This window comes from Lipotes vexillifer, unplaced genomic scaffold (genome assembly GCF_000442215.2).
Source record: "Lipotes vexillifer unplaced genomic scaffold, Lipotes_vexillifer_v1.1 scaffold390, whole genome shotgun sequence".
Lineage (NCBI taxonomy): Eukaryota > Metazoa > Chordata > Mammalia > Artiodactyla > Lipotidae > Lipotes > Lipotes vexillifer.
Window position 1 is genome coordinate 2,845,886 of NW_006784503.1, and position 24,467 is coordinate 2,870,352.

At 43.9% G+C, this 24,467-nt stretch overlaps 1 protein-coding gene across 2 annotated transcripts in view; it reads right to left on the reverse strand.

Annotated features, from left to right (window-relative positions):
* The window catches only part of ATP6V1C2 (ATPase H+ transporting V1 subunit C2), a 54,815-nt gene extending 30,877 nt beyond the window's left edge, over positions 1 to 23,938 (reverse strand). For both annotated transcript variants that reach the window (XM_007456919.1, XM_007456918.1), the window contains exons 1-2: positions 23,784 to 23,938; positions 21,130 to 21,197 (exon numbers count right to left, since the gene is read on the reverse strand). In XM_007456919.1, the coding sequence (XP_007456981.1) occupies positions 21,130 to 21,197; positions 23,784 to 23,912 (197 nt within the window). In that variant the 5' untranslated portion in view covers positions 23,913 to 23,938. The remainder of the gene's footprint in view (positions 1 to 21,129; positions 21,198 to 23,783) is intronic.
* Positions 23,939 to 24,467: the final 529 nt, after the last annotated feature.

Genomic DNA, 24,467 nt, shown 5'->3' on the forward strand with positions numbered 1-24,467 from the left:
AAATTAACATTCAATTTTTAAAAATTGTTAAAAAAAGGAAAAGAAAAAAATATTTTTTTACAAGATACTATCTTTTTTTTTTTTTTTTTTTCTTTGCAGTACGCAGGCCTCTCACTGTTGTGGCCTCTCCCATTGCGGAGCACAGGCTCCGGACGCGCAGGCTCAGCAGCCATGGCTCACGGGCCCAGCCGCTCTGCGGTATGTGGGATCTTCCCGGACCAGGGCACGAACCTGTGTCCCCTGCATCGGCAGGCAGACCCTCAACCACTGCGCCACCAGGGAAGCCCAACAGATACTATCTTAATCAAGTGACCAAAGTTCAAATCACCAGTAATGGGAAAGATGAACATGTTTCTCCTGATACGATGCATTGAGAAGAACATCACTTCACTTCTGGGATATTCCTGCCAAAAGTATGTAACCTGAATCTAATCATGAGGAAACGTCAGATAAGTTCAAATTAAGGAGCATTTTACAAAATAACTGACCTGTGCTCGTCAAAGAACTCAATGTCATAAAGGTCAAAGAAAGTCTGAATAACTGTTCCAGTTTAAATGAGGCTAATGAGACATGACAATTGTGAAAAACAGGACGTCATCTCAATGTTTACCCTTATCTAAGAAAAATATGAGATTTTCTTTTGTTATAAAGGACACTATTGAGATAATTGCTGATATCCAACTAAAATCAGTAGACTAAATAATATTACTGTATTCCTGATTTTGATCATTGTAGTAGGGGATAATGTTAGTGACGGTCCTTGTTTTTAGAAAATATATATTAAAGTATCTAGAAGTAATGGGACATCACATCTGCAACTCACTGCCAGGAGACTTCAGAAAAAGTGAGTGAGAGAAGATAAACGTGGTAAAGGGAATATGGAAATTCTTTGAAGAGCCTAGCAACTTTGCTGGAACTTTGAAATCAGCTCAGAATAAAACATCAAAAAATATTTAAGCATGTACAGTATACAATCCCACTTTAAAAACTTATATGTCAATATACACCTAAATGAGAATCCTGAAAGAAAAGACACCAAACTGTTCACACTGGTTACCTTTGTGTGTACAAGAACAGCACTTTTCCCTTTCTATGTACTTCTGTAAAGTCATGCTTGAATTAATTAAGACATAATGTTACTTTTGTAAGTAGAAAACAAAAGAAATGAAATAATAATATAATAAATAATTAAATAATGAATAATGAATAAAAATAAACATAGCAGCATTATTTACAATAGCCAAAAGATTGAAGCAATCCAAGTGCCCGTTGGTGGATGAATCAATAAACAAAATGTGGTATTACCCATATAGTGGAATAATCATGCAGCCTTAAAAAGGAAGGAAATTCTGCTGCCTGATACAACATGGATGAAACTTGAGGTCATTATGTTAAGTGAAATAAAAAGAGAAACACTGTATAATGACACTTAAATGAGGTACCTAGAGTCAAATTCATAGAAACATTAAGTAAAATGATGGTTTCCGGGAGCTGGGAGGAGGAGGGAATAAGGAGTTAGTGTAGTGTAAAATGGGTTAGCAGAGTTTCCGTTTTGCAAGACGAAAGTTCTGAAAATGAATGGCAATGAATGGCAGTGACGGTTGCACAACAATGTGAATGTACTTAATGCCACCGAACTATTTTAAGAATGGTTAAAACGGTGATAAGTAGGAGAGAATTCCAGGACGAAGGTAGAGTCAGAAGCACCAGGAGTCTGTCTGCCCACCTAGACAACAGTGGCACTGGCAAAGTCTATCTGCTGTTCTGTGACTGTTTTGGAGCTCTGGAGCCTATTGAAGGCTTGCAACTGTCCGGTGGAGGCTTGAACCATAAAACTGCAGTCAATCTGGGTCAGTTTCATCTCTTAGCACAGTAGCAGCCATCCCTCCCCACCCCCAGCCATGGCAGGCAGCCCTGTGTTCCTGGAGCAGCTGATACAGTTTGCAGGAGCCGGGGTGGGCAAAGGACCCTGTCCTCCAAACAGTGGAGAATCTGCTCTGACTGCTGCTTCTGATCACAGAGGCACAGATGAAGAGGTGGGCAGCCATTGCTGCCACCTCCCCACATTGTTGCAAACCCCCCTCCCTCTAGCTGTAGTGACTCCCAGGGGATTTAAAGAGCCAGTGCCCATTTTTCCTCCTTTCATTTCTCTTTTTTTTCCATTTTTGGGAGCCGGACATTAAGACTAGGACATTCAAAAACAACTGTGCACATGGGGGAAATCAGAAAATGGCTGTGCATTTCCAGGGACAGCCTCAGAAAAGACTTAAGGGGACTTTAAGTTTACACCTCAGGCTGGTCCTTCGCACAGAGAAACTACAACAATAATTTTTTTTTTTTTAATAATAAGCAAAAACAACAAAACCCAGCAAATCCTGGGGAAGGCGGAGGATCTGATTTCCAGAGTTACCACATTATTAGATTCAAATGTCCAGGGCTCAACAACAACAAAAAAATCACAAAACATACAAAGAAACAGGAAAATAGGGCCCATTCAAAGGAAAGACATATATCAACATAAACTGTCCCTGAAAAAGATCTGATGGCAGATCTACTAGACAAAGACTTTAAAACAATTGTCTTAAAGATGCTCAAAGAACTAAAAGAAGATGCAGAGAAAGTTAAGAAAACAAAGTATGAGCAAACTGGAAATATCAGTAAAGAGATAGAAAACCTAAGGAGAAACCTAAAAGAAATTCTGGAGCTGGAAAGTACAATAACTGAAATAAAAAATTCACTGGAGGAATTCAAAGGCAGATTTGAGCAGGAAGAAGAAAGACTCAGTGAATTGAGGACAGGACATTGGAAATTATTGAGTCTGAGGAACAGAAATAAAAAGAAGAAAAGTGAACAGAGCCTAAGGAACCTGTGGGACACCATCAAGTAGACCAACATATGCATTGTGGTAGTCCCAGAAAAAGAAGAGAAAGGAGCAGAGAGAATATTTGAAGAAATAAGGATAAAGCTGAAGTACTTATACTTCTTGATTTCAAAACTTACTACAAATCTACAGCAATCAAAACAGTGTGGTACTAGCACAGACATACATATAGACCAATGGAATAGAATAGAGACCCCAGAAATAAACTCTCACATATATGATCAAATGATTTTTCACAAAGGTGCCAACAGCATTCAATGAGGAAAGGACAATTATTTCAACGAACAGTGCTGGGAAAACTGAATACCCACATGTAAAAGAATGAAGTTAATTTAAACCCTTACCTAACACCATATATAAAAATTAACTCAAAATGGATCAAAGACCTAAATGTAAGACCTGAAACCACAAAATGCTTGGAGTAAATCACAAGGCAAAAACTTAATGATATTGGATTAGGCAATGATTTCTTCAATATGACACCAAAAGCACAGGCAAAAAAAGAAAAAAAAATACAAGTTGGACTTGATGAAAAATTTTAAACTTAGTGCATCAAAAACATTATCAACAGGATAAAAAGGCATCTCACGCATGAGAGAAAAAAATTGCAAACCATCTGATAAGGGATTAATATTCAGAATATATAGAGAATCCCTAAAAATCACTAAAAACATACAACTTCATTCAAAAATGGGCCTAGGGCTTGAATAGACATTTCTCCAAAGGAGATATACAAATGGTCAACAAGCACTGAAAAGGGCTCAAAATCACCAGTCAACACTAATGGTGAGGAGGCCTGGTAAAATGCTTGGCAGAACAACAAAAAGTCACCCATAAACATCAGGATAAAAGTTTAACCTCACTTGCTGTGATAAAGCATTTTTCACTTACCAGATGGGCACAGTAAAAAAAGATTTATAATTTCAACACTGGCAAGTACTCTAGGAAATGGGAATACCAATGCCCTGTTGACATGGCGTGTCAAATGAACAGCTTTACAAGAGTTATTTTCAGAATATCGATCAAACGTTTTTAACACACAGATATTTTTGCCCAGCAATTCTACTTCTAGCGATTGGCCCTTCAGATACACTGGCTCCTGCGCAAAAAAGAACGTATACACAAGGATGTGGGCCGTGGCGTGGTCTGTAATTGCAGAAGACAGGAAGTCATCTCAATGTTATCAATAGGGGACCCAGCTGATATAATGGATCACCAAGGAATCTCTAAAAAACAATGAGGCAGAGGGACTTCCCTGGTGGTCCACTGATTAAGACTCAGCACTTCCACTGCAGGGGGAGCAGGTTTGATCCCTGATTGGGGAACTGAGATCCCACATGCCACGCCGCATGGCCAAAAATTTAAAAACAAACTAACAAACAAAAAGCAATGAGGGAGGTATCTCACAGATTGCCACGAAAGGTTGTACATCACGGAATAAAAGGAAAAAAGGCAAATAAAAAACAGTATCTATAGTTATGACCACATTTTTGTAAAAAGCAAAAGACATAAAAACTCAAACTTGTATTATGTATAGAAAAGTCTATAAAGATTCACAATAAATTGTGGAAATGGTGTCCTTTGGGGAGTGGGACTGCAGAGGTGGAATTTGGACTTAAAAAAACCAGCATGATTATGTATTAATAATAAAAAGACCAATAATGGTCTTGCAAATACACAAAGCAAGAAGCTAATAAAGGGATAAGTCAAAAGCATGCTTCCTGGGCACAGCCCATTAAGATTTCTTTCAAATTAACTGCTGATACCCTGGCAGTCATCTGGGGAGCCCCCACGGGGAGAATGAGTAAGATGGGGGCAGGGGGGCGGGGGGAGGCATCACCCAGGCGGGAGGCGGGGCAGGTAGGGAACTGAGAAGGGAGGAGGCCTTCAGGAGCTAAGCAGGCAGAATCCAGAGACCTGGAATGGCAGGGATAAGAGTCAGGAAAGACAGAGATGCCTGTGGCCGAGTATGTGACAGAAACACCCTGTCCTCCCTTTCTACAAATCCTCTCGGGCACCTTGAGCACTGCTGATTTCTGCACCCTGGGCTCCAACGGGGCCCAGAATCCCTGCTGCGCCTTGGGGTATATGAGGGCTCAAGAGCTAAGAGCACAGCTAGGCAGGAGTTTCTGAGATCTCTCTGTCTACGGCCTCTCCTCCTGCAATCTCATCTGGCCATCTGGCGTGCAGGGCCTCAGGGCTTTTCCAGGCCCAGGTCTGTGGGGGGAAGGAATAGCCGGGGCAGGAAGCCTGCCCCGCACTAGGTGGAAGTGGGCTGATCCCCACTCACCTGAGTCCCCCTACCGCAGGGCTCAAGCACAGAAGAGGTGCTTCCTAAATGGTGTCTCCACGCCAAACTGTGCACAGCAAAGCATCCCTGTGGGCCACACTTTCATCAGGGCGCTCCGCCTCAGCTGGGCGAACTGTACCCACCTGCCTCTCCCCCTGCTCTGTGGGAAGGGCTGGGTCTCCTATACCCAGTTCTCTCATAAAGAGAGCACGGCTGTCAGGTTCCGAGGTCCTGAGTGCAAGTCTACAGGACATGAAAGAGGGCATCCCCCCTCCCCTGGGTTTTCTGGGTAATTCAGGCAGAGCAGACTAAGGTGGGTCTGGTTTTCTGAAAGGACCTCAAGCCTGGGGGAGAGGGCCAACAGGTGACAGGCAGGGAAGAGGGAGTTTCCATAGGGTCTGAAGTAAGGGTAACAGTGGCTCCATCTAGTGAGCTGCCCTCGGTCCTCAGAAGGGCCCTTGGCACAGATACATCTGAATTCTCAGGACAAAGGAGAAGCCCCCAGGAGCTGAGGAAACAGATTCAGGGAGGCCAAGAAACTCCCCCCGCCCCTGGCCCCTGGCCCTTTGCTGGTGGCCGCAGCATCAACTAGTACCAGTCCTGTACCCCTGCCTCTAAAGCCATTCTCCATCCTCCACACCAGCTGCTGGCAGCGCACCTGGGATTGACGTGCCCCGCTATGGGGGACCCAAACCCCAAGCCCCTCCCTCAGCGCTAACTGGCCTCAGAGTCAAGGTAAAGGTGCCACCACAGGCCCAGCCTCCCTCTGCAGCCACACGGCGGCCCTGAGCAGTGAGGTCCAGAAGCTTCCAAACAGGTAGGCAGCCTGCTCCCCACGGCTCCGCTGGTGACTCAGGAGCCCCTGGGCACCTCACCCACTCCTTTGTCTCTCTGCTTCCTCCTCGGTCAAGGGACATGTCCCGCAGCAAAGTCATCAGGAAAATGTGAGGAGAGCAATTCAGTGACTTTCTTTTTAGAAAAACAAGATCCAGTGAGGTCTCTGGGAGGTCCCTGCTCTGGGGACTCTGGCTCCATTTACAGCTTACTTTGAATTCTGCCCTTGATTCTCAGAAACTCCGTTTCAGAAATAGACAAATATTTCCACCTTTAGAGGAATGCCACTCAGTTAAGTCACCCCGCCCCCTGCCACTCAGAACAGAACTGGTTCTGGCCAGGTTGGCTTTGTGCAGCGCAACTTGCCCACAACACAGCATAGAAATTCTTGGTCCTCTCCAAAAAGCCAACCTGCCGGGACTTCCCTGGCGCTACAGTGGTTAGGACTCTGCGCATCCACTGCAAGGGGCACGGGTTCCATCCCTGGTTGGGGAACTAAGATCCCACATGCCGCCACCCAAAAAAAAAAAAGCCAACCTACCCCCAGAGAAAATTTGCCCCCTAGTGGAACGTGGACAAGAGGAAGGCTACTTGTTCTGAAGTGGTACTGAAATGCTCTGGGGTCTTTTAGGAATAACCGGGCAGTTAGTCCCCTAAGCATCAGCACAGATTTGTCTACGTTTTGGAGAGCTTGCCAAATGTCAACCCACCAAGCAGCCCGGTCACCACGCCCAACGGCAGGGGCCCCAGGGCTCACAGGTGAAGGGTGCCACCAGAGTGGTACCACCCGCAGCCCTCCCAGGGGATGGAGGGGTCAAGGTCAGAAATGGCAGATCACAAAATGGGATGACAGGTGACTCAGGAACACCTGAAAGTGTGCTTTCTCATGCTGGTGATCCAAGAAATCCACATTCACACAATCATACGTCATTTTCATCTTGCCAGGGACATGAACAACGTTTTTTAAAGGCACTGAATCGATGAGGGTCTGATGAAACAGCATGTTCTCGCAACCTCGTTGGAAAACAATTTAGCAACGCGTACAAGCAACTTTAAATATTTCTACATCCTTTGAACCTGTAATTTCACTTTCGGAAGTGCAACTTTAGGAGGTAACCAAACATGAAGACAAGGATTTATGCTAAGATGCTAATTAGGGTGTTAATTATAGTAGAATCATCTGTGTTTTATTACCATTAAAAAATAAAACGAAACAAGCCCCCCACCCCGGCCATTAAAAAATCTTTAACATTACTTTAGAGCCATGGAAGTATGACCATAACATAATTTGCCCACCCAGAATCATCGTATGGGGTCACAGCTGGAAGGGCCTTCAGGGACCAAGGCAAGGTGGGGACTTGCCTGAGGTCACACAGCTCCTTGGGAGCTGACCAGGACAAAAACTAGGCCTCTAGGACAGCTTGACGCTCCTTGGGAGGGGACGGCAATGGGTACCAATCATTCTTTGGGGATGATGGCGACGTTCTGGAATTAGGTAGTGGCAATGGCTGGGCTACTCTGTAAATATACTAGAGACAAATGAAGTTTATACATTAAGGGGAGGAATGCTGCAGTGTTGAATTATATCTCAATTTTATAAAAAAAAAAATGTCTCAGCCTTTTTCTTGGCTCCGAGGGTGGAGACCCAGAGTGGAGAATGCCAAGGACTGGTTTGGTCATTTATGCTGGATGTCGCCACCTCCTCCAAAGTTCCTTGGCTCTACCCCCATTTTTCCCATCACCACTATATTTTACAGTTACCAGAAATCTGTCCAAGCCCTGCCCTGGGTCGCTGTCCTAGGCAGGTCATGCCAACTTCGTCCAGGTTTCCTTCAACAGCCTCCTCTGTGCTTTCCTTGCCTCTCCCAATCTGGCCTCCTCCTGCCCCTCCCTCCCATGGCAGCCAGAGGGATCTCTAAAAATACACATCTTAGCATGCCATCGTATTGCTTTAACTCTAGCATTGGTTTCCAAAGAAGTTCAAATATTGACGTTCCAACTCCTTAGCAGAGTTTACAAGGAACATCCCTCCCTGTCCGGCCTCCTCTTTCTCCACCCTCTTCCCCTCCCTTGCCCTTCCCAGCCCAGCCTTCTGAAGCTACCTGGATGCTACTCACCCTTTATAACAGCCCAAGTGCCCCCTCCTCAAGGCAAGTCAACCCTAACAAATATTGTACAACAGAGCGTTGGAGAACACCTCCACCCACAACACGTTGCTTCCTCTGCTGCACACCTGAAACTAACACAACATTGCAAATCAGCTGTACCCCAATAAAAAAAAAAAAGAACTACCATTAAAAAGAAAAAAATTGTTGCCTCCTGCACTCAGCAAGAACATACTGTATCCGTTATGCATCAGGCGATGTTATGGGAAACAGCAGTGAACAAAGAGACCACAGTTGCCCTCAGGGGGCTTACACCAGGACCCTCCCTCCATCATACAAATTATCACACTGCTAAAGTGCTGGTTTCCTCATCTGGTCACCACCAGACAAACAGATCTCTGAAAATTTATTAACTGAGCTATCATTGGCTCAAGCAAACATATAGCAGCTCCTAGAAAACACACAGACGCTCAGCAAATCCTGCCTGGCTAGTGGATAAGCGTCTTAGGATGTGAAGCAAGAAATCAGCCCAATGGTCCTCAGAGCCACCATGGTCCCTAGCCTTCCCTGCTTCACTCACGTGCCACCGACAGGATCCAGACGTTTGCTTTACTCTGCTGCCTCATCTCCCAGAATGTGAACTTTGCAAAGAATGGGCATTTCTTTAAAAAAAAATCAGTATCCCTTATATCTACAAAATAGTAGTACTCAATGCAGCTGTAATATCAAGCTTAGTCCATGGCAAGGGGGCCATGCCCTGGGACACCATGCTTTAGAAGGTCCTAATCTGGCCCTCATCTAAGCCACTACCATCCCACAGGGTCAGGAAGCAATGCAAAGGTTTGAGGGTCAAAGGGGAGGTATGCAATCACACTTTGGGTACCAGGAGCCTAGCTGCAGCAAGGAATAGGTACTTACCCAAGAGAAATGAAAACTATGTCAATACAAAAACGGTACATGGACATTCATAAGAACTTAAATAGTCCAAAACTGGAAACCATCTAAAGGTCCTCCAATGGGTGAATAAATTGTGGCTTACCCATAAAATGGAATACTACTCAGCAGTAAAAAAAAAAAAAAAAAAAAAAAAAAAAGACTTAATATACACACTACAACATCAATAAATCTCAAATAATGATACAGAATGGAAAAACCAAACCAAAAAAATGGAGTACATACTATATCATTCCATTTATATAAAAGTACTAGGACTGCCCTGGTGGTGCAGTGGTTAAGAATCTGCCTGCCAACGCAGGGGACACGGGTTCGAGCCCTGGTCCGGGAAGATCACACATGCCGCGGAGCAACTAAGTCCGTGCACCACAACTACTGGGCTAGCACTCTAGAGCCCGCGAGCCACAACTACTGAACCCACATGCCACAACTACTGAAGCCCACATGGCTAGAGCCCATGCTCCGCAACAAGAGAAGCCACCGCAATGAGAAGCCTGTGCACTGCAATGAAGAGAAGCCCCCCACTCAACACAACTTAGAGAAAGCCCACACGCAGCCACGAAGACCCAACACAGCCAAAAATAAATAAATAAATAAATTTATTTATATATATATATATATATATATATATATATAAAGAGTTCTAAAGCACGCACACACTCTTATAGTGACAGAAAGCAGAACAGTGTTGAGGAGGTGACACAAGGAACTTTTGGGGGTAACAGATGTGTTCTATCTTGACTGTGGTGACGGTTTCACTGATGTATATATGTCAAAACTCATCATTCGAAATGTACACTTTAAGAATTTGCCATTTGTTGTACATCATTTACGTCTAAATAAAGCCGTTTAAAAAAAAAAAGCCTACACTACACTGAGGTACCATTTCTTACCTATCAGGTTCATAAAAACCCCCAAATTTGACAGCACACTTGATTAGAAAGATTGTAGGAAAATGGGGACTCCTTAATTTCATTGCTAGTGGAAATGCAAAATTGTCAGAGAAATCTGACAACATCCATTAAAATTACAAAGGCAGGGCTTCCCTGGTGGCGCAGTGGTTGAGAGTCCGCCTGCCAATGCAGGGGACACGAGTTCGTGCCCCGGTCCGGGAGGATCCCACATGCCACGGAGCGGCTGGGCCAGTGAGCCACGGCCGCTGAGCCTGCAAGTCCGGAGCCTGTGCTCTGCGACGGGAGAGGCCACAGCAGTGAGAGGCCCACGTGCCGCAAAAAAAAAAGAAAAAAAAAAATTACAAAGGCAAATGACCCGGGGATCCAGCAATTTGCTTCTGAGAGTTCATCCTGCAGATACACCTGCACAATTATATGTGCAAGGGAATGATGTTAGAGCAAGATTACACCCTGTAGCACTGTTGGTAACGGGCCCCTTCCCCATAAAAGTAAATAAGACAAGTGTCCACTTCTAGGGCTGGTTAATAAACTATGATACCTCCCCCATGTGGAATGCAAGGTAGCTGAAAACCGAGAAGGCTCTCTATGTACTGGCGGGAAAAATCTCCCAGGATATATTGTTAAGTGAAAAAGAAGCAAGATGCTAAACATGTGGATTACTACTTTGTATTTGAAAAGGGGAGAAATAAAAATCTATCCTGGAATTTGCCTGTGTTTGCATAAAGAAGGACCAGAAATGTATCCAAGCAATTCATACAAGCAGCTTCCTAAGTGGGGGCTGAGGAGGGAGTTGGACGGGGAGAGCATAAGGGAAACTTCTCACGTAGAGCCTTTTATATTGTTTTTATCTTTGATGCATGTGAATGCATTACCTGTTCACAAACAAACAAACAAAAAACCACAAACACACACACACACACACACACAAATACAAAAAACTTTGTTGTAAGTTTTTAAATATAAATTTAGAATCCCTGGCCTTAAGACATACTTCCTAGAAGTACGTTAGGATCCAATGGGCTAAATAGCTGTGTAAGTGCTATTACTAACACTGGTCCTCAAAGTCGGAAGCCCACCTGCCTCAGGATCACCCAGAGGTCCCGTTTAAAATGCAGATTCCTAGGCCCTACCCCAGCCGGACCCAATCAGCATCCCTGGAGGTGGTGCCCCAGGACCTGTAAATTTTTTAAGTTCCCCAGGAGATGGTACAGGTGCTAGAAGAGGAGGCCCACTACTGTGAGATGGACGTGTACCCAGTAAATATTAATTCAGCACACACTCTGAGCCAGGCACTGCTCTAGGAGATGCGCACAGAAATACCGTCCCTGTTTCCTCGGGGCATATATTCTACACGAGACACACAAAGACAAACAAGGAGAGTGTTACACAGTGGTGTGTGGAAGGCAGAGAATTAAAATAGGGTGACCTAGAGGGGCTCGGCTGGCTGGTAGCCCACAGAAGGCCTCTGGAAGGGGTGACATTCCAACTGAGTTGGGATGACGACAGGGGCCCCACCCTTCGAAGGTCAGGTGGCAGGTGGGGGGCCTGGGTCAGGAGTTTGGTGCAAAAATACAGAACGAGAAGAAGGTGGTTTGGTTGAAGGCAGGGGAGTGGACGGAAACAGGACAGGTTTGGCAGGCGGAGGCCGCCGGGCTCGGTCCTCACTGGGGTCTCAAGTGGAGGGTCAGGAAGGAGGGGCCCAGACCATTTGCTCGGTGCCTGGGCCCCGGGAGCCTTTGACTGAGGTGGGAAAGACCACGTAAGAGGAGAATGGAAACATATAAGCTGTCCGTTGAGAATGATATTAACTTCGGACATAAAGCCAATGCCAAAAAAGAACTATTTAAGGCTGCCCCTTAAGCCTCTGAAAATAAGTCTAAGTGGCTGCCATCTATGTAAGGCGTGAAGAGTGCTGTGTGGACAGGACTGGGCTGAGGTCTGGAGAACAGCGGAGCCGTGGCTCCCAGGAGCTGATCCAGGTCTAAAATGGAAGGGGGGACTTCCCTGGCAGTCCAGTGGTAGAGAATCCGCCTTCCAATTCAGGGGACGCGGGTTTGATCCCTGGTCGGGGAGCTGAGATCCCACGTGCCGCAGGGCAACTAAGCCTGCGCGCCACAACTACTGAGCTCATGCGCCTCGACTAGAGAAGAGAAAACCCGCACACCACAGCTAGAGAGAAGCCCGACGGCCACCACAAGACCTCAGGCAGCCAAAAAATTTAGAAAATAAATAAATGAAAAGGAGGGGCCTGATACTAAATTTAACCTCCAAAGAATCACTCTGTGAGTTTCACAATGTTGCCTGAGGCTGGCGCTGGCCCGTGTCCTCCTGCACAGAAATCAACACCAGCTCCTTCCCTGCAGGTGGGACCTTTGCTTTGGTGAGAACTGCGGGAGCTGGTTGGGGGCTGTCAAAGCAGAGACTATCCCAGCAGGCTTTGAAGGACGGGATGAAGGGCAGGACGGGCAGGAAAGAAGTTAACCGCCATCTGCCAGGAAGGGAGAGAAGCAGGGGGACCAGTGAAGGCCTGACACACATCAGCTATGATCCTGCCCAGTGACTTAACTCTGAGAACATCAATGTTCTCATCTAGAACGTGGGGATATTCACCCAGTTCCCGGGACTGTGGTGAAGGTCTCATGAGGAAATAGAGAAACGGAAGGCGCCTAATACAGTGCCTGGCATACAACAGGCAATCAAAGAATGGCCCCTAGCAAAACAGGGACGTGACAACCGGCAGGTGGTGTGGACTCAAGACAGGGAACAATATAACAAAGACTCTAGAGAACGTCAAGGGGCAACCCTCAGTGGAGCCATAACCGTCACAGACCTTTATGATCCAGCAGTAAGAGCAGCAAAGTGCATCAAGATTAGAAACATGGACCCAGCAGATATGAAAATCATTGATACTGTGGGTCCAACAGACATACATAAACTCTGTGCAATGAAAACAAGAGACCACACCCATCTCAGGCACCCATGCAACACTTAGAAAAAGCAGCAAAGAAAACTTCAAATTCCCAAAGGTAGAAATAGCACTTATTTTATTCTCTAACAACAAAGCAAGAGAATTAGAAGTGAAAAACGAAAACAGCAACAAAAAAACTCAACAGTCCAGAAATTTTAAAAAGCATTTAAAAACTTGCAGAACATCTAGAAAAAAAATGATAATGAAAATTCCAAAAGTTACATAATATGCCGAGAAAAATCCATCACCTTAAACATTACAGGATGAAACAAAAAAGAACATAAATGAACGCAGCATGTAACTCAGTTATGTTTCACAGAAAAGAGCAGGAAAATAAACCCAAGCAAAGCAAGAGGAAGGAAACTAAGATAAATGCAGAAATGTGAAAATTAGAAATCAGAAAAGTGTAAAATTGATTTTTAAAAATTGAGAAAAAAGGCTGCTTATCACACTTAAAGAGTGATACAGGTAAAACTGCTGGGTAGCCTAATCAAAGAAAACACACACACACACACACACACACACACACACACACACACACAAAATGAGAATTTAGCAGAGACAATTATAAAACTCACAACAATATCGAACTCAATGCAAATAACTTGGAAAAGTTGATGGTAATAGATTATTTTCTAGGAAAATGAAATTTACCAAAATCCATACACCTCTTCTCCCAAAGAGAAAACTGAGAGAACACTGGAAATTCAGCAGCACGCCCCAATATGTCACAATGACATATTTTAAACTTTCCAGAAACGGATCATCCCAGTACCATTTAAAGCAGCTGTTCTCAGCTCGGTGCTTTGTGACCACCTAGAGGGGTGGGATAGGGAGGGTGGGAGGGAGACACAAGAGGGGGGGGATATGGGGATTTATGTATACATATGGCTGATTCACTTTGTTATACGGCAGAAACTAACACACCACTGTAAAGCAATTATACTCCAACTAAGATGTTAAAAAGCAAAAACTAAAATAAAATAAAGCAGCTGTTCTCAGCTCGGTGCTTTGTGACCACCTAGAGGGGTGGGATAGGGAGGGTGGGAGGGAGACACAAGAGGGAGGGGATATGGGGATTTATGTATACATATGACTGATTCACTTTGTTATACAGCAGAAACTAACACACCACTGTAAAGCAATTATACTCCAACTAAGATGTTAAAAAGCAAAAACTAAAATAAAATAAAGCAGCTGTTCTCAATCACGGTGCCAGGACAAGCAGCGGTATTAGCATCACCTGAGAGCTTGCAGAAATGTAGATTCTCAAGCCCCACGTCAGACCTACTGCTTCAGAAATTCTGGAGGGGGCCCAGAAACCTGTTTTACCAAATCTTCCAGGTGACTTGACTCACACACCTCGAGAGCCCCTGTTTGACCATGCCATGCCAAGGGCGGTCTGCCGCAGCCCCAGTATCACTGGGAGCCTGGGAAAATGCAGAATCCCAGGCTCAGCCCAGACACACTGAGTCAGACTCTGCATTTTGTCAAGACCCCCAGGGGACTCATGTGTGTGTTTGAGAGGCACTGTCTACAGCTCTAGCCCAGTGCTGTGCAACAGAAATAGAATTGAACCAGACATATAATATAAAAATTTCTAGTAGCCTCATTTTAAAAAAGTAAAACTAAATTAATTTTAATAATATATTTTATGTAAGTAACCCAATATCCCAAATATTATTATTTTAACAGGTAACCAACATAAAAATATATTGAGATATTTTACATCCTTTTTTTTTTGTACGTACAGGTTCTTCCAAATCTGATGGCTATTTTATTTAAACTTCACACATCTCCATTCAAACTAGCCACATCTCAAGTGCTTAGAAGTCCCATGTGGTCAGTTGATGTCATTTTGAACAGTGTAGAGAGAATGGAGAAAGAAGGAAAGCTTCCGGAATTCTTCTCACAAAGCCACCACTTTTCTTACGCTAATATGGCTTTTTAATTGTGTGCTGTCACACAACAGACCAATTTTAATACTGTGGTTAAGAATGAGGACTCTGGCAGAAACTAACACGCCATTGTAAAGCAATGATACCCAATAAAGATGTTAAAAAAAAAAACCAAAGGGTTACATTTCAGGAGACAAAGCTTGAGCTAGAATAAAGGAATGAGATTCACAAAGAAAAAAAAAGCGTGAGGACTCTGCAGCCAGACTCCCTGGCCTCTAACTTTAGCTTCACCAGTTATTGAAATCTCTGGGCTGTCACAGAGTAGGCATTCAATAAATGAATGTTAACTATCACTATGTTATGATAACATTATGATGTTAGTATTATTGTCATTCATGATTACTGATGCAAAATCTTACAACATTAGCAAACAGAGTTCAACATCCCAAGTAGGGTTTCTCCTTGGAATGCAAGGATGATTCAATAATTATGATATCTATTAATAAATATACCATATTAAGGTCAAGGAAAAAGAAAGAAACAACATAGGACCAATTCATTATATGCCACAAAAGGAATTTGAAAAAAATTACAATATTTTTTCCAGATAAACTCTTAGTAAAACAGAAACAGATACTTTCTTAGCAAGATAATAGTATATTTAAAAACAAGAGCTCAATGATATTTAATGGTGAGCCACTAAAATTATCCAAATTAAAGGCAGGAACGAGAATACGATGTCCACTACCATCACTGACAAATTAAACATTTTTCTGGGCTACGACCCTCTGCAATTAAGCAAGAAAACAAAATGAGAGAAAAGCAGGGAAAAGTGTCATTTACAGACAATATGATCACATGCCTGAAAACCTTAGAACATAAGCTGAAAAATCATTAGAAACAACAAGGAAATTCCATAAGTTGTCACGTCATTAAGTTAATGTGAAAAATCCCTATTTACAAAAAATAAGCATTTAAAGAAAAGATCTCATTTACAATAGCAACAAAATAAAACCTGTAACACTCGGGAAAAAATAAGATATTTTGCAGGACCTTCTGAATAGACCATTAAAGCTTTACCAGAGGAACAAAGAAAAAGAACTAAGTCAATTGAAAGATGAACTGTGCTCAGGAAACACTCAAAGTTTTAAGAATGTTAATCTCCACTAATTTTAGTGCAATCCGAAATGAATCATGAATAGCATCTTTGCAAATCTGTTTGTGCTAAGTAGATATCTTGAAATAAAATTGTAAATATTGGGTTGGATCATGAATGTGTGTGTGTGTGTGTGTGTGTGTGTGTGTTTCATTTTGTCTTTTTTCACCAGAGAAGAAACCACACAAAACCCTAATAATGGCTACCTATGGGGAGAGCGACTGGGGTGAAAGTGGAACTTTCAATTTTCTTTTTGTACCTTTTTATACCATTTGATTTTTTTTTAATGTGTAAATATATTACTTTTTTAAAGTGTCAACAATAATTATCTGAGCAATGAATAAAACACAAGTAAGACACCTTTCAAGGTCTGTATTAAAAAATACTATTAAGCGTCCTGTTGGCGCTGGTGGGAGCCACTGAGAGGAAGGGTAGGCACAGATGGATGCATGGGTGAATTAGTGAATCTGGTTCAAGGGTCTATTCCCCCTCCACTGCCCCCAGCCCAGCCAGCTCTTTCTAGGAACTTCTCTCTGGGCATGTTTCCTCATCTAGAACATGAAGGAGTTCGATTAGATCTCTAAGGACCCGTTCAGCTCTAATATTCCAGGATTCTTTCTTCCGTTCATTCATTCAGCTGGTCTTCTGGAGCTTACAGTCTAGCTGGGAAGACAGACAGTCATCAAACGATCCCACAAGAAAACGTACAAGGCCACCATGGAGGGTGTTATGAAGAATCGAGCGCACTCAGTTGTCCTAGGAGAGGGTCAGTCAGCAAGTCTGCAGGCAGGGGGTGTGGGTGAAAGGAGAGTCTGGGGAAGCTGGACAGGATTAGCAGGCGGTAACAGGGGCGAGTGGGGTATAGGGAAAGTTAGTCATTCCAGAGAGCGCACACACGGCGGGACTGCCAAGCTGCCCTGAGGACTCACAGCACACAGCATAAACAGGCATTTGACTGACATTTCTCCAGTGAATCTGAACTGCGTCAATGCAGGTAATCTCATCCTGATGTTCTTGCAGTGACAGAGAAGAGAAGCTTGGGTCATTTTTTTTTTTTAATTATATTTTTGCTTCTCTTTAGAATGCCCTTAGAAGAACCGACTTCCTGAGACTTGCATCACTAAGCAGACAGCCACACTCGGATATGGAATCTTTGATCAGCCAACCCTCAGTCAACTTCACGGAGCCACGTGGGTAAAGAAAAGCCACCAGCTATTCCGCAAGCCAGGTAATGTACTCAGGGGCAGCTGACGGTCACCAAAGTACCAGAGAAACTCATGAGGTGCCTCTGACAGCCGAAGCGCCAGTGAAATGTAATATTTTAACCAGCACTGCAAAACAGGCGAAGATACTGGGAAGGACTCAAACGCAGAAGAGAAAAAAAAAAAGGAAGGGAGGGCTCTTTTAAAGGTAAAATCATTTGGTTTCTCAAAAGTTCATTAATTACAGTGCAAATACAGAGTAAATTACCAAAGACAGCATGGGGGAATAAATCAAAAACAAAAGGAAGGCTCCAGTAAGCAAAAGCTGCCTTCCAGCTACGTGGAAAAACACTCTAGTGCACCGAGTAAATAAATAATAAAAGGATGTGGAAACAATACACCTTGAAAACTCCTGATCCTTCTCTGTTCTCCTAGCCAGTAGCAGTGCTGACAGGTTTATGCTGCCCGGGTTACATACCCAGCTAGCATTTATTTATCCAATAACACCTGCGTAGTTTTAACTGAAGCTGATCTCTGTATTTTATTAGTGTATCCCATTATTTTACCCCAAGCTCCAGCATTAACCCCCAAACAAAAGTTATCTGACCCCTAGGCTAGATAGATGCTAGAAATAAGAATTTCAGGGTGTCCAGACCACACCTCTTTTCTTCTCCCCCTGAGAGGAAGGCTCTTGGGAATATACACCCACAAGGAAAAAATAAAACAATGCGCAGTGATTTTCATTCTTCCATACCTCACCCTGTTTAAAAAAAAACAAAAAAGTCTTTAATTAACTCGGGTGTTATCTGTTTCACAATTACATCCTTAATTTGGCTTACTCACGCATTTTCTTAAACACAAGTAACTTGTGCAACCGATAGGTACGGGACAAAACACAAAAGCTTAGTGAAAAAAACAAAGAAACAAACAAAAAAGGAAAGTGGAAGTGATAATAATCCAAGATCACAGAATTTTATTAGAGGTAGAGGGGGCTTTGGTGAATAAGAAAGAGGTTAAGGACTTGCACCAGGGAAGAAAATTGGTAGCAAAGAAAGGTCTAGAAAGGTCTAGAAAAATAAAAATGCTGACTAGCTGTCATTTCTGCAGCAGGCCTGAGAACAATTCACACTTTTTTTTTTTTAACAATTCACTCCCCTGAAGCCAACACTGCTGCACCTCACTGCATAGCCTCATCCTGTGGTTTGTCAGGGCTGCCGAGGAAAGGCAGCCCAGGACAGTGGGCTGGCCTCCACGGTATCTGTTAGACCCACCTCCCCATGGGGCAGAGGAGTCTAAGGAAGGAGCTGATATTTAGGGATCAAGCCACTTTTTCTTGGATGTTAGTTTTTCATAGAACACTTCCTGGGATTTGCTCATTCTTGATTCAACGTGATTTCCCTCCCCTTCATTGTTCCCTGAAAGCACAGAGATGATCACTACTGTCCCATTTCACAGATGAGAAAGGTGAAGGTTAGTTTTCTTTCTCGAGGACTGTGAGCTACAAACTGCTTGGTGATTAGGATTTGCCTTTGTGTGGTTAGTGCAACATCCCACATAGAGCAAAACGTTACTAACAACGGATTCTTTTTATTCTTAGGCGATGGGTGGCTGAACAGCAACTGGAACGCAGAAAACTTAATTTCTAGCCCATGGCACCAAGCTGCAGATTAGAAACCTCAAAGTATGATCACTAGAACTCCTAATTATACAATTTCCATAAAAATGCATCAGAGAAGGCAGTAGCATGCACATCACCATTCCACTGAGAAGGTAAAAAGCACATGTCCACAGGCCCTGAAAATAGGCAACCCTCTATTTAGGGTCAGGCAGTCAAACCCTGGTCTCCCCTGGTCATGCAGATTGGTAGGTGTATGCCTTGGCCCCTGAAGACTCTTTCCTCACCTATCTCACCTGCATTTTTCTTAAAACCAAGTGAAAACACTTGTTAAACAACAGTTTCATCTTCACCAAGACAAGGAAGTATTATTACTTTGAATCTACCTAAAAGGTAAATTATGGCAAATCCATATGGTATAATATTACAGTGGACTAGGTAACGGTGAGATCGAAAGAACAAGATAGGAAGGGAAAAGCAAGGTACAAAGTATGTGTAATATGGGGACTTCCCTGGTGGCACAGTGTTTGAGAATCCACCTGCCAATGCAGGGGACGTGGGTTCTAGCCCTGGTCCGGGAAGATCCCAAATGCCGCGGAGCAACTAAGCCCCTGCGCCACACCTACTGAAGTCCACGCACCTAGAGCCCGTGTTCCGCCGCAATGACAAGCCCATGCACAATTAAGAGTAGCCCCTTTTCATCGTAACTAGAGAAAGCCCGTGCGCAGAAACAAAGCCCCAACGTGGCCAAAAGTAAATAAATAAATTTATTTTTAAAAAATATGTGTAATATGAAGTCACCTTTATTAACATATGTATGCATAAGTAATACTTATGTATAGAAAAAGTTGGACGTACATACTGCAAATAAAACAAATACAGCATATCCAGTTATCTCCAGATGGCATATTTACAAGTGATTTGTATCGTATGATTTGTATTTTCTTTTTTATGCTTTTCTATGATCTATAAATATTTTCCAATGTTTATATACCAGATTTGTAATAATTTTTTTAAATAAATGATTTGAAGACTAAAATATCCTCATACACTTTTGGTGGGAGTACACATAGGAACAACTTAATGGAGGGGTAATATGGACATATCTGTAGATGTTTACATGCAAATACTCCTTGATGCAGCATTTCAACTTTTAATTATCCCACTCCTACATGGGCACAAAGAAGTACAAAAAAGGACAGTCATTACAGCATCGTTTGTAATGGCAAAAGACTAGAAAACTTAAATGTCCATCAATAAGAAAATTCAAATAAATTAGGTTACATTTACTCAAGGTAATGGAGCCAGTTAAAAAAAAATGCAGGGGCTTCCCTTGTGGCGCAGTGGTTAAGAATCTGTCTGCCAATGCAGGGGACACGGGTTCAAGCCCTGGTCCAGGAAGATCCCATATGCCGCGGAGCAACTAAGTCCGTGCGCTACAACTACCGAGCCTGCACTCTACAGCCCGCGAGCCACAACTACTGAAGCCCGCGTGCCTAGAGCCCATGCTCTGCAACAAGAGAAGCCACTGCAATGAGAAGCCCACGCACCGCAACAAAGAGTAGCCCCCGCTCGTCGCAACGAGAGAAAGCCCGCACGCAGCAACGAAGATCCATCACAGCCAAATAAATTAAATTTTTTTAAAAAAAGATTAAAAAATTAAAAATAAAATTTAAAAACTTTTTTAAATGCAATTATGGACTGACATGAAACTATCTCTAAGAAATGTGATTAAGGGGAAAAAGCAAGGTGCAGAATATATGCTATCATTTGTATAAAATTATTTTTAAGAATACGTTCATATTTATTTGTACATGTACAGGCTGTCTCTGGAAGGCTCTCCTAAAAATTATAATAACGTTGCCTTAAAAGAGGAAAAATGAGGGGACAGGAAACTGAAAAATAGGTGAGAAGAAAACAATTTTCACTGGATAGCTTGCTTTCCTTTGTACTTGAATTTTTTACTACGTGCATATGTTCCTACAAAAACAAAACCAAACGAAAAACTTAAAAAGCCTTGGGGGGAAAACTGCACCAACTGTTTTTCTAAGTGTTTTAGTACCTTAAGCCGTAGCCCTCTTCATTTTGAAGGCAGCCCCCTAAAAAAAACTCTGCCTCAGCAAACGAAACTGCGCAAGGGACCCCACGTGCAGCTATGGACCTGGCACCCTCACGGAGACCTGCCCTGTCTCTTCCTGTGGCTTCCAGGACCGGGTTTAGGCAAGTACGGCCTCAGCCAAAGCAAGAGCACTGTATCCTCTGACAACAAAGTCAAATTCTCACTTGTATGTAGTAAATAAGAAATATTTTACCTTTCAGCAAAGGTATCGACTTTCCCCAACTCATCAGAGAGGCCAACGAGGGAATCCAAGGTCCCCACCTAGAAAGATGGGAGAGAAGTTAGATGCTCAGGCTTTGCAGCTGGTGGGGGGCACGGGGTTTCAACTATAGCGCAGGGAATTCTTCTATCTTGACTCAGTTGTCCTTGGTCAATGGTGAAACTGGAAACTGAGGAGAGCTCTCACGGGAAATCAGTGGATTTGGGATGATTATTATTATTACTATTATTATTTTTTTGGCCAACAGGATAAACTGTCATTTCTGCCATAGAAAGGAGTGACTATGTGTCATGGTCTACCCTCAGCTTATTTTCGTCTAAGAATGGCAGTCTGCTCTTCAGGGGATTAATCACCACAGCCAAGGAAGCAATGAGACAGAAAGCAAATCAAGTAAGTTATCATTTCTGAAAGCCTTTCTTCTCCAAGGTAGTCCAGCCAATCCCTATCTCTGGTCCTCTGTGCCGTTATTAACAATGATCTTTCTGGGGCAAGGGCAGCTTTTCCTCCCGCTCCCATTCATGAAAGTCCTTTTCTTTACAGATTACTTAGGACAAGCTGTTTTCTTGTGGAAATTATTACTGTGTCCAAAATTGTATTTAAAGGTCTACTCACAGAATCAGAAGGAAAAAATTTGTTACCACATTATGAACCACCCATCAGATGTTGAAGAGTAATCAGGGAACTATGAAGTCTGGATACTCCTAGTAAGTGTTGTTTCTTTTCAGACAACTTAATTTTAAGCAACTTTTGGCAGAAGTCATGTCTTTTTTTTAATCTTTGTACCCTTGGGTCTGGCACAGCGCTTCACACGTAGTAAGCAATGAGTGGATGCTTAATTTACCAGCCTTCACAGTATCTGACCCTGGACAAACAATGGCAGGCTTGAAAAATCACCAAGATGTGGGTTCAGAACCCAGTGTTGCCACTTACCAGCTCCACAACCCCGGTCTCCTTTCTCAGCCCATCCTGATCTATAAAGTGGGAGTTGTGAAGATTCGGGAAGATGCTCTTAAAGAGCCTGGCCCCCATACCGCTCCATAAACACTAGCAAATGTAGTAGCATCATTAACAACTATGCAGAAAAGCCAGGGGGCAAACTGAGGTTTGAAAAAGGATTACGCGGCAGTTTACTAGAAGAGCCACCTCTGGGCGTTTAGCACCATCCCTCCGGAATCCCTGACATAGTTGTAGGGCAGAAAGACTGCCTTAGGCTTCTTCCCCTAGGAGGAGGCATGGCAAAAAGTCCACTCTTTTTGAAATAAGAAGACTGCACATATCTCGCTCCTCTTCCATGTTTGTTTCATTTTAAAATCTCTTTCTGGGACTTCCCTGGTGCTCCGGTGGCTAAGACTCCGCATTCCCAATGCAGTGGGCCTGGGTTCGATCCCTGGTCAGGGAACTAGATCCCACATGCCACAGCTAAGAGTCTGCATGTCACAACTATGAGTTCGCATGCTGCAACTAAAGATCCCACGTGCTGCAACTAAGATCCGGTGCAGCCACATAAATATTTTAAAAGTAAATAAATAAAATAAAATCTCTTTCTGCCATCTGCCCAGTTGGCACTAAACCTCCTTCCTTCTCTCTCCACCAGAACCAGAGGGATGCTGGATTGCCTGCCCTGCTCCCAGTTCAAGAACACAATCAAGGATGAACCTCTTGGGCTTCCCGGGTGGCGCAGTGGTTAAGAATCCACCTGCCAATGCAGGGGACACTGCTTCTAGCCGTGGTCCGGGAAGATCCCACATGCCACGGAGCAACTAAGCCCATGTACCACAACTGCTGAGCCTGCGCTCTAGAGCCTGTGTGCCACAACTACTGAAGCCCGTGTGCCTAGAGCCCGTGCTCCGCAACAAGAGAAGCCACTGCAATGAGAAGCCCGAGCACTGCAATGAAGAGTAGCCCCCACTCACTGCAACTAAAGAAAGCCCGTGTGCAGCAACGAAGATCCAACGCAGCCAAAAATTAATTAATTTTTTAAAAAAGGATAAACCTCTCCTGGGGTGGCACAGTGGTTAAGCATCTGCCTGCCAGTGCAGGAGACACGGGTTCGAGCCCTGGTCTGCGAAGATCCCACATGCCGCAGAGCAACTAAGCCCTCAAGCCACAACTACTGAGCCCACACGCCGCAACTACTGAAGCCCACGCACCTACAGCCCGTGCTCCGCAACGAGAAGCCACCGCAATGAGAAGCCCACGTACCGCAATGAAGAGTAGCCCCCGCTCGCTGCAGCCAAAAATTTAAAAAAAAAAGGTTGACCCTCTCCAAGCCTGCACATTTAAAGTATATTGTTGGTCTTCTTAGATGCTGAAGATAAAACAGGAAGAATCTGAGAACTCAATGAGGACCCAAGTGTGTTTAAGACACTCTTTCCACTTTTTGAAGGCACTGCTAGCCGCACCCTTGTCTCCTTCTCATTCTGTCCTGTGGCTCTAAGTCCACAAGCATCACAGTTAATTTGGGGCTATTCGTGAAGTCCCATCCAGACCAGTCCCCCCGTACAGCTTCACAGCCAGGCTGATCCTCAGCATTGGCGCCGTGGTCCTGTTGTTTTCTCCTTGGCTTTCCAGAAGACACCCACACCACACCAGCCCATCACCTCCTTCCTCCTCCTGGGGTATTTTACCTTAAAATCAGGAATCGTGAATTTGGTGTTATAAGACAGGTTTGACTTGGAGGTTACTGTATTCATCCTCTCCAGCGCTTGTAAATTTTCCTTATCTCCAGGGGCAGAAATTAACCAAAACTCGGACATGTTTCCAGTCTTCTTTTATCCAGTTACTGAGCAGAACCACAGCAACATACACGAACACAAACAGGAGAGAAGTGTCAACTACCTGTTCACCACTCACTCCCTTCCCTCGGAATTAATCCTCTCGCCTCTTCCCATTTCCTGTTCCTTCCCCCCTTTGACCTTCCAGTTCAGATTCTACAGTTCCAAGGACAGCCATCTGCCCAAAGCTTATCTCCACTTGGAAAGCCCTCAGGTCTTTGCAAAGACTCCCGAAGACACTCCTTCCCAGGGTGGTTCTGACTGGTTTGGAGAAGAGCAGGAGGGGGAGTGTGATTCCTGGTCCTCCTACTTCGGCGAAAAACCCATTCCTGGCATCCTAAAACGGGGGCCAGCAAGCTGGGCTTGGGCACCTTCTGGACTACTTCTCTCCCTTCCACGCTGCATCTCCAGGGATGTAGGATTGGGGGGTTAAAGGCGTGGTGAGGCAGGAACCAGACAAGGAGGCACTTCCACAATGGGCAGGCTGGGCAAACCCAGATCTTAACTGACCAACCTTGAGATTGGAGCTAGCTTCAC